The sequence below is a fragment of the Acanthopagrus latus genome, chromosome 21, assembly GCF_904848185.1.
Source record: "Acanthopagrus latus isolate v.2019 chromosome 21, fAcaLat1.1, whole genome shotgun sequence".
NCBI classification, from domain to species: domain Eukaryota; kingdom Metazoa; phylum Chordata; class Actinopteri; order Spariformes; family Sparidae; genus Acanthopagrus; species Acanthopagrus latus.
In genome coordinates, this window is record NC_051059.1 from 7,050,774 (window position 1) to 7,063,367 (window position 12,594).

Here is a 12,594-nt window from a genome sequence, read left to right on the forward strand (position 1 = left end):
GCTATGTTTGATGGGGCACTGTTTAGTTTCAGGGAAGACGTTTTGATCAGATGAAAAAGATCATCACTGACCTTTTTTTTTTTTTTTTTTTCCTAAACAAACCAAATAAACAATCTCTCCTTGTTTCCATGACTTAATAAACAAACTGAGCCTGAAGGACAACACAACGTCATTACTGTGTTACTTTGTGTACATGTGGCGGACTCTGCCAACTTTCTAGCTACAAACAGTTGGGACCTTATTTTCCTCTAAGAACAGTTTGTTCATTCACTTATGGAAAAAATATCATATTGTTAACCAGTCAAGTTTGTAAATATTAAAATTCTTTGTTTGAAGTTTGAATCTCCTCTCCAAAAACAACACAGTGCCCCTTTAAATCTCAATAAAATTTAAATGCAATGACATCCAAGTGTGGATGTGTGCTTCTGAGAAAAGATAATCCAACATATCATTTAAAGGCAACTTAATGCTTTATTTCATGTTATTTCAGGATTTTTGTAAATGACAAAAAAAAAAAAAAAGATTTTAAAAAATGAACAGAGAGCCTCAAACAAGGCATCTTTTCTGAAAAATACCATTTTAAAAAAGTAAAACAAATAATATAAGAGTGTCATAAAACAGTATTGAGATTTTTTTCTGCAATAACAGTGTACAGTAAACTGCCCTTGATAAGCACAGACAACATTTGTGCAGTTGAGGCAATAATACAACAAATGTCTTGGACAGAACAAGCAGTAAAAAACAAAGAAAAAGGAGAAAATCCACTGCACAAATGCTCCCCGGGGTATAGGACATGTGGGCTGTCAGGCACTTTATCGCCAGTCTTCAAACACATTCTCAGCTTCAAAGGTTTTTAGGAGAGTATGTTCGCTCGAACCGGGCCACGTCAAACTTCCTAAGGCAGCCTTTGTAGTTCATATAGCGGATCTTTCCGAAAATGGGTCTCTCTGCCCAGCCCTGGTCATGGACTCCACAAATGGACCACATGCAACCTACAGGAAGGGGAACACGGTGGGGAGGGCATGAATAAGTTAGAAAATGTATTCTGCATATCTGAGTGCTCAAATGAGAATTAAGTTTTCGATAGTGTCCTCACCGACAAAGCCGTTCGGGTCCTGGCCATCCAGCTCGTAGCGATCGTTTAGGTACAGAGCAATTGAGAGCGCTTCCTCGGGTGAAGAAGTCCACTCCAGAATCTTTTTAGCCCAGTACATCCTCAGGAAACCGTGCATCTTCCCCTCAGTGACCATTTGGTACTGATGGAGACATGCAACAAGCAGCAAGTAAGAAACAAACCTGAACACAAATAAGAAGGACAGTGAGATCTGTTGTGTTTCAGACTAGATGTTGTACCTGAGCGGCATTCCACAGTTTGTCGTGCGTCTTTGCTTTCTCCAGCTGCTCGCGGGTGTAGATGTACGGCCTCTTGTCTTTGGCGTGATCTCTCAAGGTCTTCTGAGCCCACTCATACGCACCTGAGTGCCACAAACACATATTAAAACAACAGTATTTTAAATGAACAATCAAAAAACAAAAACTTCAGGACTTGAACCATTTCAAACAATTCCAATGAACACAAGTTAATTCAGACCGTGAGCATATGACTCTTCTGAATGACGTCAGGAATAAGACACAATGTCAACTGACCCTCCACGCTGTCGTATTTCTTGTTGTAGAAGCAGAAGTTGTCAGTCAGCTCCCGGCGCACCACCAGCTCCTCGATGTAGGAGGAGACGGTCACACCTGCCTTCTTCCCGCTGTGCTGAACTTGCAGGGCCACCCGCTGTGCTGACAGGTGGCCTGATGGGATAGGAGATGAGACGAGAGGCAGACAAAGATGGACAGAATGAGGTGGCGATGATAAAAGGGCGTCTTCGCCGGCTCAGAGTTGGCACGAGGAACTTTCAAAGCTAACCTATTCTGTGATCTGGTGTCATGGTCGTTCTCTTTGAACTCCAACTGAGGATGGTGAGTATCTCAACAACTTATATAGCTACAACGGGATGCTGACGCTCACTGGGTGAGTGATGACCAACCAACCTTTCAGAAAAACTCAGTGGTGAGCAGAGTTCTGAATAAACAGCATCCAGTGGTTTAGCTGCAGTGTTGATAGTATGAGCAAACAAATTTCCTGAGTACTTATAATAGTGTGCTGTATCTATTATATTTCCATTGCAAATACAGATCTCAGTATGAACATCGAGCTGTCAGAAAATTAGCAGATTTGGTATTTTTGAAGTTTAAAACACAGGTTAGTACAAAGCCATCCCAGAGACTGTATGTAAGTATCATGAAAAGCTATACAAATAAAATGTATTATTTTATTATCAATATCAACCAAATCTGACCCAAAAACATCCAGACTCTTGAAGCCTTAATTGTCACATCTAAATTGCTAATTTACAGTTTACAGGATTCCTTTGTGCCAACAACATTCAATATGTACTATCACTTTCTTTATTTTGACAGCTGCATAAATTACCTTGATATAATGTTAACAAGTTTTGACACCAGGAAGGAATAAAAATATATCGATGGGATTGTTTCATTACAAAAATTAAAAGGCACTTTTGGCATGAGTGATTCAGAGATCAGGGCCGTCCAAAGTGGGGCCAGTGAATCAAAGTTGGCACACCAGCCGTTGTCTTGTCTTGATTGAACTTGGCATCAATTTAAGTCCCGAGAGGCAAGTGAATATAAAACACTTTTTAAAAAGGATCCGTGAAAGACTTTCCAAGCACAGTTTTCCAAACTTTTTCCTAAAGTCATAAACTCTGGAAAGAAAAGAATTTATTACCTCAATAGTAAAATATTTTTTCCCCCCTTGCTGCTCGAGGCTTGCGTGTAGCATTAACACAATTTGTTGTGGTAATATGAATGAATTTCAAATGTCTTACTTGGTTATTATGACCTACTTCCCCAGACATGTGTGAACCTGTAAAATAATAGTGTGACACAAAAGGAGTTGAGATGGCACTGCTGTTTGTGGCACTACTGACCAAAACGGATCCAGGGTGAGAGCTGGCTGAGGGCGGGAGTGTTTGGGTCGTTGCGTTTGGTGTCAAATATTTTGAGACGTAAATCGATGAAGGACTCCAACATGGCCGTCCCGGCTTTGGTGCCTGGCTTAGCCCACTCCGTCTCTCCAACTATTCTGTCAACTTCCAGGGAGGCCAGGGTTTGTTCCCAGTCTACTGGCTGTAAGATGAAGGTGGAAGATAAGACAGAAATTCAACAAAAAGGTCACAGCTGACAGTGATGAGCTAAAATATACAGTCAGGCTTCATAGAGAACTGCAAACTTCAAAGAGCGGTAAAGAAAGTTCTGAGGCTTCTCACCGAGCCTATCAGTGAATGGCAGATCAATCGCAGCGAAAGTACACACTCCTGCAGCTTTCATATCTAGCAATGGGAGGGAAATTTAACCTTCTGGACAGTCTACTGTTTATATTAACTCATCAATAAATAATATGGAGAGACTGAACGGCTGAAGGTTGACAGCAAGTGTGTTATTGCGGCAGTGTGACTTCCAAACCCAACCCCTGAATGAGCTCACTGACAGCCATCTTTCCCTTGTATTGATCTTAGAAAACACTTCCAAAAGCAATGAATATTTTTAGGAGAAGATAAATTATGAGTGTCCCCCCCCACACACACCCATCCAAAGGTCCTTGAATGTGACATAAAAACAAACGCATGACTTCTTTCTTCTTCTGACAATAGCGCGTTTACTTTTATTCACAACAATCTTTCTGTGCCCTTCGCTGTCACTGCAGCACTTACTTTGGCGGTTCTTGTAGCTGTGTAGGGGTGTTTCTCTACCGGGGGAAAATCAGTGAGGAAGTCTGACAAAACCTTTGTGATTTTTCCTCTGATGGTCCTGGCAGCATACTCAAGTTTAGGCGATGCCACCCAGCAGGGAACAACATTGTGGGCATCAACCTGTCGAGCGGAAAAGTGTTTAAATCACAAACAGAAGAACAAGGAAATCCAGCCAACGCATATAAAAAGGCAATACACATAAAGCGAGATTTCATTATTTTTCACATTTGTTCTTTTTCGTGCACCAACGTATTGAGGACAACAAATAAAGCAAGGCCATAATCAGGAGAAGCATTAAACAATAATATGAAACTGCAAATAACCAGACTGCAGAGCACCCCATCAACACTTGCTGCCTGAGGAAAATGATAATGGGGTTGATATGCACTTCTGAGCAGGTTGAACTGTGTTTAAAAAAAAAAATCCTGTCTCAACCCGCTAAATTTGGTGAAAAAGTGAAATTGGTGAATTTTTACCTGTATGAGGGGGATGTCCTTTGGAAGCTTCTTTTTGATGTCTTCCAGCCACTGTAGGGGCCCTCTGAGGGGGGAGAAGTCTGTCACCACAGCCCCCAGGCTGCGGTCTGACACAAAGCCAGGGAGGACCTCCCCTGCTGTACCATGCAGTAAGTGGAACTGGATGTTCAACCTTTTGCATTCCTGTTTGGGAGGAGCACAACAACAAAGTCACACACATTTCGCCATTACATCTGCCGGCCTGGCCCTACTCTGTCACTCGGAACAGCTGGGGGTTCGTACTTTTATAGAATCACCACTAAAACCCCTGTTATTTAGTCATTTAAAAGCTTTGATTTGAAGCAGCATTGCAAGAAATGTTATCAACCAGTAGTAACTAAACACGACTCCTGAAACAACTGGACGTGAACACTAGGAAACTGTAAAATACAGAAGACTACAAAATTACTGACAGCTTTTTAAAAATGTCTTTTTCTCAGGTCTCCTGCACACACACATGTTGGCTATCGATTTGAAGGGGAGACGGTGCAAACTGCCTTTAAACGACAACACAATTACATACCGTTATATTTTGTTTATATGTGGCGGACCCTGCCAGCTTTTTAGCTTCAAACAGTGTTCTGGGACCTTATTTTCCTCTGAGAACAGCCTGTTTTTCCAGCAATTGAAAAAATATATATATATTCACTACTATTACCTCATTAATATTGTAAAAACTACACAGTGCACCTTTAAGGACTGACACATTATAACTACAGACTATTACATAATTGACTAATCACTTTTGAGCTCTACATTTAGGAGAAAACCTTTCTAATTATTGACACACGGCCATCTCAAGTCACCAGATTTGGACTCTAGATATTACCATGTTCTTACAAGAGTTGCTCACTCTGTTTAATTATTTTGAATAATAAAAAAAAGGAATAAAAAATAAGTGATATTACTTTAAGCTGGTTGATTTACTAATGGACTTTAAGGTTGTTTAACTATTTTCCGTCAATCAAATGAGCATAAACAATCTGACCACTGCACTACTTGAATACATGGCTGCAGTCAGAGGAGATAGTGAAATCAGCACCTCAGCAACTTCCTCCAGACCTTTCAGCATAAAGCTGTAATGTCTCAGTGTGGACAGCTCAGACTTGGGGACGTTCAGGCAGGCACAGACGTGCAGAGGAAGGTTCTCCTTCACAGCAAGCCGCTGGGCGTGGATCAGAGCCCAATTATCTGAAAACACAGGGGAGACACAAACACATGTTGTTGGAGGACAATAAAACGGGCTTCTTCTTATTCCACTGCTGCTTACAGTGATTTACCTTGTACTCTGTGGTCTCTTGACATCCAGTACAGGACTCCCTCTGAGCCCTGCTTTATCTTTTCGGTGTCAGATATAACACGGATGCGTTTTTTGTTCAGTTTTATCTCCTTCCCTTCAGCCCTCTGCTGCTGCAGGAAGTCCTGCAGCCAGCCCGGTGCCCTCTCCCTCTTCTCCTCCATCTTCTCCTCCTTCATGGCTGCCACCTTCTGCTGCTTGGCTCTGGGCCCGGCGGCAGCGGAGTTTGAGTTGCGCTTTTTGCCAGACATGATGGTTCGACTGGTGAATACTGAGGGAGACCTCTGACGACCTTGTGCAACAAGCCTCAACAATGGCCTTGGTGCAAATGGAATAAATGAGCTGCAATTAAAAGAGCGAAAAAGTCAAGACGCTGTTTCCTTTAAATAAAACACAACAGAAACCACACATTACGAGATGACGCATATGTTAGACAACATTATGAAATGCGTTAAGTAACACGAGCCAGACAGTCATTTATAGGGGGGGGAATGTCGCCAACGCTTAAGTAGCCGTGAAGATGCAACTTACCTCCTCCAAAAGCAGAAAAACATACAAGTCGAAGTACGGCAGTGAGGGGAGTTTGAGGGACAGGAGAAGCTGCTGGTCTGGAACCGTGTTTCCCTTTATGCAACCACTCACACGCGCACGCTGCTGTTTGGCTTTCGTAACACTGTTGTTTTTTATCTTAATTAACAGCATTGCCCACAATGCAGCTGGAATGTTTTCACAGAGCATGCGCGGCGCCGTTTACGTTCGGGGGAGGGTCGGCTCGTGCCCGTAGCGTAGTGGCTAGCCCTAAGAAGGCGCTGAGTGCTGCTGCTGCTGCCACGGCTGTGAGCTATTAACTTATTGTTTTTCTTGTGCACTGCGTAAAGTCTGTCGTTGTGCTAAAGTATGAACAGAGGCACTTTTACGGGAGGACGGGGGAAGAAACCAGCGGTTCCCGATAAAGTCGACATGTCATTAGGTAAGCTCCTCGAAGGCTAACATAAACGTTACTAAAATAGGATACTAGCTAATGTTACCTACTCACTGCTGGGAGGATGTCAGCAGCTAGCTAGCTAAATGGGTGTCATTTGAGCGTTCAGACTCCCTTGTTTATCATCTCTCCTCCTGTAAATTTCACAGACGACATCATTCGGTTGAACAAAAAAGAGCAACAGTTAAAACGGAGACAGGCCAGTGTGAACCGTCGACCAGTCAAGAAGAAGAAAGGCCGTTTAGCCCAAGCAAAGGGAGTTGCTCCAAGGACTGCTGGAGCGGTCCAGAGAGGTGAGTGCTAACACCTTCTCCCCTGCTGTTTCCTCCTTTAGTAACCTTATTATTCATTTCAGCTATATACGTGTGTAATGGGGCTGATATTTTCATTACCAGGAGGTATCGTATCCCGGGGCGGAGTACCTAAATTACGAAACAGAAGAGTTCCCCCACCACCGGTCCGACGAAGGGGGCAAGGGGTCATCACAGGGCTGGCGGCCCGAAGGCCAGCCGCCCTGCTGAAGCGAGTCGGCACATTTAACAGAGCAGCAGCCAACCAGGTAATGGAGGAGTGCAGTCCAAGTCAGACATGTGTACCTGGGCGCTCACGCATATGTATATGGAGTGCTGGAAACACGGTCTTCACTCAGTGACTTTGCGTCTGTGAATGCCCTCTCCACATTCCTGAAAGTTTGAGAAAACTTTGCGACAGGAATTGACGTCACATGACGCTGAAATATGGCAGACGGAAGTAAATATTGGGTTGATGGTGAGGAACCTACCTAAGTCATGTATTATATTGTTTCAGTTGCTCGTCCATGTAACACAAATATTGGAACAACTTCTTTTTGGCGTCCGTGTTGCTCCCACATTCTGATGTGACAAACGTGGACACACCGCTGTCAAGAGCAACTTTCCAACTTTGGAAAGGGGACCATCCCAGGAGCACATGAATGCAGCACTATATTTGGGCTATATGGCTTCACATGGATATCACAGTATATCTAGGGTATATCGAGAGATATATGATGTGTATCTCAATATTTTGAAGTCTCCCCAAGAGCACTTCATAAATGCTAGAATGTAGGAACAAAACAAGTATCACGATACCGCTGTAATATGGACATTCCAGCAGCACTGTCGGGATGACTACTGGTATTTTCACTATACATAAACACAAGGAATGTCATCAGTGATATGAGTATAATGACTAACTGGCCAGTAAAGGCAAGTATTAGACCAACTAGAAAAAAATTACTTGACTGTAATGCAGCCTTCAAAACCAGGAAAAGATAACAATTATGTCATATAACAATATCCCAAGACGTTATATGGTCATACGTCATGAAAGCAATAGAACATAAACATGCTGCCCACTCTTATCAAAGAGTAGCCAGCTAATATTGAGAGTACACTGAAAACTGATCAACTTCTGCAGGACCCTGCCTGCATTAGCTGACAAAGAGAGCATTCAAAAAAGGCAGCGCTTAAGTGCTCCTCAGAAAGCTGTTCTATACTCTACCTGCTTTAGTGACCTGTCCTTCATCTTACCCAGAGGCAGAGATTTCTTCACATCCTGTTGCCTGGCAACAGATACCAGCAGCCGCTGTCTGGTATCCAGGAACCACTTACTCCCTTCGTTAGCTGCCCCCGATGTTGTCTGCTCCATACGTCCCTAGAAATGTTTCCATTTTGTTTCCCAGCCTGGAAATGTGATATATTCAAGGGGGCTCGATGAGAACATCAGTGGATGTGATCAGAACCTTTAACTACCACAGCCAACCACAGCAGCCTGAATTATTTTTCTCTCTTTCTATCAAGCGTCAACACTTAATATTCTGTAATGTCATCCTGTTTGAGGATTCAAAGAGTTGAAGATGAAGCAGCTGAGCTCCCCTCATAAATGCAAATTTTAATTGTGGCCTTGTTTTCTCTGCATATAAAAATTATACAGATGGATATTTAAACGGGTGTGTGTCTGGTTTTGAAACATGGAAAATGGCAAAAGAGAAAATAGATTTCTGATTTGGAACCCTGCGTTTGCACATCTGGTGCTCTAGTTGCAAGTCATCCCTTCTCTCTCTCTCTCTCTCTCTCTCTCTCTCTCTCTCTCTCTCTCTCTCTCTCTCTCTCTCTCTCTCTCTCTCTCTCTCTCTCTCTCTCTCTCTCTCTCTCTCTCTCTCTCTCTCTCTCTCTCTCTCTCTCTCTCTCTCTCTCTCTCTCTCTCTCTCTCTCTCTCTCTGTTTCTTGTTGGCGTCCACTGTCGGTTTTGCATTTGGTCACACCGTATATGTTCTCCACTGCACTTCCCTTTACAGAAAACAAGACAAAAAAAAAAGCCCTTCATTCAGCGCTCTGAAGCCCAGTACAGGAAGCCAGAGGTACAGAGGAGGCCGTACAGGCAGCCCGATCCACAGAGAGGCCAGAATGTAACATCTGTCAGGAGACCTTTTCAGCTGCAAAGAAGGTGAGAACACCTTTTATAAGTAATAGCTTGTTTACAGCCCCACAGCGCACTTGTGCTAATGTATAGTCCTCTCTGAGGACAAGGAGAATAGTGGGAGTGGTGTAAGAATTCAATGTCGGCCTGTTTTTTAAACTGTTTAATTACACACACGACTACGTTTTAATAGGTGAATTCTAGAGAGTAGAAGATCTCAAGGTTCTACGTTTCTATGGTTAAATGTTTAGTGTTTATAGAATCATACACAGTATACTGTGACAGACCTACACTGAATACAAAGCTGTGTTTCAGTACTTTGTGTTGTGCTCATGCAGACCACTGCCACCTGTCCAGCAGACTCAGAGGGAAGCACGTCAGGCCACGTTTCTTTTTCGCAGAGGGATCAAGGTACACGACCTTAGATTAGCCTGAATGAGTTGTAGATCATCTTTTAACATACAGTATGTGCAGTTCAACCTGTTTTATGGAGATGTTTTAAAGGACAGTTCACCCCAAATCAAAAATACATGTTTTTCTTATCTTTAGCTTTTTATCTACCTAGACAGTTTAGATTTGGGAGATATTACATGTAGAGATGTCTGCCTTCTCTTGAATGTAACTGAATTAGATGTTATCGGCCTGCAGTACTAACAGCGCCCCAAAACCTCCCCAAACACTTAAACAACATTTCAGCAATGTCTCTTTCCAGAAATCATGAGTCTGTTTCTCAAGACCTTGTTGTGAACAGTTTCATGTTGGAACTATTCTCTTCACCAAACTTCACCTGGAAATTGTATCACCCTGCAGAAGAAACATGGATCTGCTAATGGATGCAGGATGTACACATTAAGACCCTAGTCACAAATATGTGACAGCACCTCAGTTTATTGGTTTGTTGTCAGTCTTTGCTGCTGGCTTTGGCCATGACTTCTCTGGTCGAAGTTCACATAAGTCCATAGAAGTCAAGATGCAGACTTGCCTGTGAGCTGTTGAATGTGTTAGGTCTGTGGATTACCTCGAGTTCAGGGAAGTCAGACATCTCTTAAACTGAAATCTCAAAATTTGCCACCCCCCACCAAAACAATGTAGATGGATAAATCAGACTTCAGGAAGGAAACTTATGTATTTTAAATTTTTTTTAAAATAATAAAATTGTCATTAATTTAAATCTGAATGTCAATATGCAAGTGTTTATTCTTCACTTTCATTGCCCCATGTCACAGGTGCAGGCCCAGGTGCAAAAGCCAAATCCTCGCACTCCTCCAGTCAGAACTCGACAGTGAGTATTCTTACGAAAAAGCTTTTTTGCCCACAGTCTGTATGTGCATGTGTCACACTGAGGGTATGGAAGAAGACAGTTATTTGTCATTTTTAGGGCCAGTGTCTGGTGCATATGTGTGACGAAGTACAACTCTTCTGTTTATCCACCAGGTGGCGCACGTCAACAACCAGCAGCGGAATCTTGACTGTTTCAATTGACAACCCCACAGCGCTGACTCAGCCTGAGTAAATATTACAAACCCTGCAGATGTTCTTTACACTGTTTGTTTTTATTGAGGATATCATATTGATAAGCACATTTTTTAAAATTCATTGTATGGAATTTAGAACTATATCTGATGGGATCCACACCTCAATCATTGACTTACAGTGTGTCCTTTTCGTAGGCCTCCCTCTGCTTGGACTCTTCATCCCCCAGCTGTCACCTCGGCGCCTGTTAAGGTGGAAACGGTGGAGAAGAAAATCCCAAAAGGAGTGCCTCTTCAGTTTGACATCAACAGCGTTGGGAAACCGGTGAGAGCATGTTACTTAGATTTCTGTATTGCCTTTGTTTTTGTATCTCCACACTGTCTCAAAACGTGTGCTAACATGCTACTGGTGTACTCTTTCTCTCCTCAGCAAACATCGATGACCTTGAACGAGCGATTCCGCATCCTCAAGGATCGACGCACTGCCACAGCACAAAGCACAAAAGGCAGCCGGTTTGTGACTGTGGGTTAGCCGGCAAGAGGACGCTGGCACGTGCAGCTTAGAAGCCCCTTTATCCTGCTCAGACCCACACAGTGAACCCCACCTTCCTGATGGATGGGATGTGCTAACCCGCTGACTCACTTTTCCAATGGGAGGGAGGGCAGGCGTGGGACACGCAAGTGCAACAAGCACAAGAGCTCCACTGAGAGCCCATGTGCACGAGTGTCAATGGAAGAGTTTATTTAAAATGAGTTCCCATTCATCGTCCATATCATTGTACTCCACTGTTTGTATTGTGGATGTCCTATGCTGGGAAGGGAAGAGCTTTTGTCTTCTTTGGACTTGGAATGGTTTACACTATTATGGAGACTGCTTGGAGAGGTATCTTTTCAGAGAAGACAGTTATGTATTTGCTAGGGTGGCCCGTATGTTCTCAATGCCCTTTTTTGACATTTTTGAGAATTGTTTTGTAAAGTTTCTTCAAATAAACAAATTTCTCTTTAGAGATCTGGTACAGCTTCAAGACAGTTTGTGGCACAGTAGCTCTGAAAATCTTATTTTGTTGTCAAACAGTGCCATCTGGCTGTGAAGCGGAAACAAGTCACCTTCTCGTCAGTGTTTTTATGTATCCAGAGAGCTCACTCACTCATCTTCATCATCTTTAACGTTGTATCCTGGTGTGAATTTATAAATGGTACAAAGTGGAGCCATTAAAATTCAATGCTCTATGAAGAGCCGTTTGAGCTTCCAGAAGTTGGGATACATTTCAGGTAGTTAGCAGTAAAAGCTCTCTCGAATGTTGCAACCAGAAAGTTGTCAGCTATAAAATGAATTAACTATTTAGATAATCACTTAAATTGTTTAGATATTTTATATAAAGAGGTGGCACAAGTCTGATTCCAGCTTCTTAAATGTGAATATTTTCTGGTTTCTTTTCTCGTCTATCTCAGTAAACTGAATATCTGACTTGTGGGTGACACAGGACATTTGAGGACAGCATCTTGAGCTTTGGAAAACACTGAGGCAATTTATGGACCAATTAAACAGTTAATCAAGAAAACACAATGAAAATAATTTTCATGTGAAGCCCTATTTTAATACTACTTGTATTAAAGGAGCTCTGTGGTACTTAGTTTGTGTCACTGGCCTGCAACATGTGTTAAACACCATTTCTGTTGACCAATATATTGCTACAGTATCCAACTGCTGCTAACTGTAGCTAGTAAGCTCAGTTAGCTGTGCAGCTAGGGGCACGGACTGGCAGCATAGCGTTCCTCGGGAGTGTTGGCATTTCCATGGTAGCTTTGGGCCAGGATGGGCAGGCCTAGCGGGTTTCAGCATATATCCTTGCAACAAAATACATAATCACCCATCACCCATAACCCATCACACACTGTTGCTAATTTTAGTTCTTTTCTTGGGGTGTTTTCAACTAAAATTGTTACATAGACGTATGAATCTGCCACATCTACCAGTCGCATACATACTCAAAGCAAGTAGGAAGCAGCATACCAACAAAGTAACTGCTAACTATAACTGCCGTTAACAAGTTAGCTCAGTTAAGTT

General features: G+C 42.6%; 2 protein-coding genes across 3 annotated transcripts; one reads left to right on the forward strand and one right to left on the reverse strand.

Moving 5' to 3' along the window:
• Positions 1 to 446: 446 nt before the first annotated feature.
• On the reverse strand, positions 447 to 8,699 carry LOC119010545 (CPD photolyase). Of its 2 annotated transcripts, none has more exons than XM_037082740.1 (10): positions 8,137 to 8,699; positions 5,617 to 5,975; positions 5,379 to 5,527; positions 4,298 to 4,480; positions 3,783 to 3,941; positions 3,000 to 3,198; positions 1,648 to 1,800; positions 1,354 to 1,475; positions 1,097 to 1,256; positions 447 to 992 (listed from the first exon to the last, which is right to left on the reverse strand). In XM_037082740.1, exons 2-10 carry the CDS (start codon positions 5,882 to 5,884, stop codon positions 844 to 846), a joined length of 1,542 nt encoding a protein of 513 aa, XP_036938635.1. In that variant the 5' UTR covers positions 5,885 to 5,975; positions 8,137 to 8,699; the 3' UTR covers positions 447 to 843. The 2 variants fall into 2 exon arrangements, with proteins under 2 accessions (XP_036938635.1, XP_036938634.1); XM_037082739.1 differs by lacking the exon at positions 8,137 to 8,699 and adding an exon at positions 6,165 to 6,339.
• On the forward strand, positions 6,377 to 11,533 carry LOC119010546 (UAP56-interacting factor-like). Its single transcript, XM_037082741.1, has 9 exons — positions 6,377 to 6,603; positions 6,765 to 6,908; positions 7,011 to 7,174; positions 8,933 to 9,081; positions 9,393 to 9,465; positions 10,281 to 10,336; positions 10,489 to 10,563; positions 10,725 to 10,851; positions 10,957 to 11,533. Exons 1-9 carry the CDS (start codon positions 6,531 to 6,533, stop codon positions 11,056 to 11,058), a joined length of 963 nt encoding a protein of 320 aa, XP_036938636.1. The 5' UTR covers positions 6,377 to 6,530; the 3' UTR covers positions 11,059 to 11,533.
• The last annotated feature ends 1,061 nt before the right edge of the window (positions 11,534 to 12,594 follow it).

Bases quoted from the DNA above. Each gene is read 5' to 3' on its own strand.
- LOC119010545 (XM_037082739.1), bottom strand. From the start codon at position 6,187: ATGTTTTTCTGCTTTTGGAGGAG. The intron at 3,199-3,782 runs GTAAGTGCTGCA...TTCATCTTACAG, and splicing joins CAGCTACAAGAACCGCCAAA to CCAGTAGACTGGGAACAAAC. The intron at 993-1,096 runs GTGAGGACACTA...CCCTTCCTGTAG, and splicing joins GGACCCGAACGGCTTTGTCG to GTTGCATGTGGTCCATTTGT.
- LOC119010546 (XM_037082741.1), top strand. From the start codon at position 6,531: ATGAACAGAGGCACTTTTACGGGAGGACGGGGGAAGAAACCAGCGGTT. The intron at 6,604-6,764 runs GTAAGCTCCTCG...TAAATTTCACAG, and splicing joins TAAAGTCGACATGTCATTAG to ACGACATCATTCGGTTGAAC. The intron at 10,564-10,724 runs GTAAATATTACA...TCCTTTTCGTAG, and splicing joins ACAGCGCTGACTCAGCCTGA to GCCTCCCTCTGCTTGGACTC.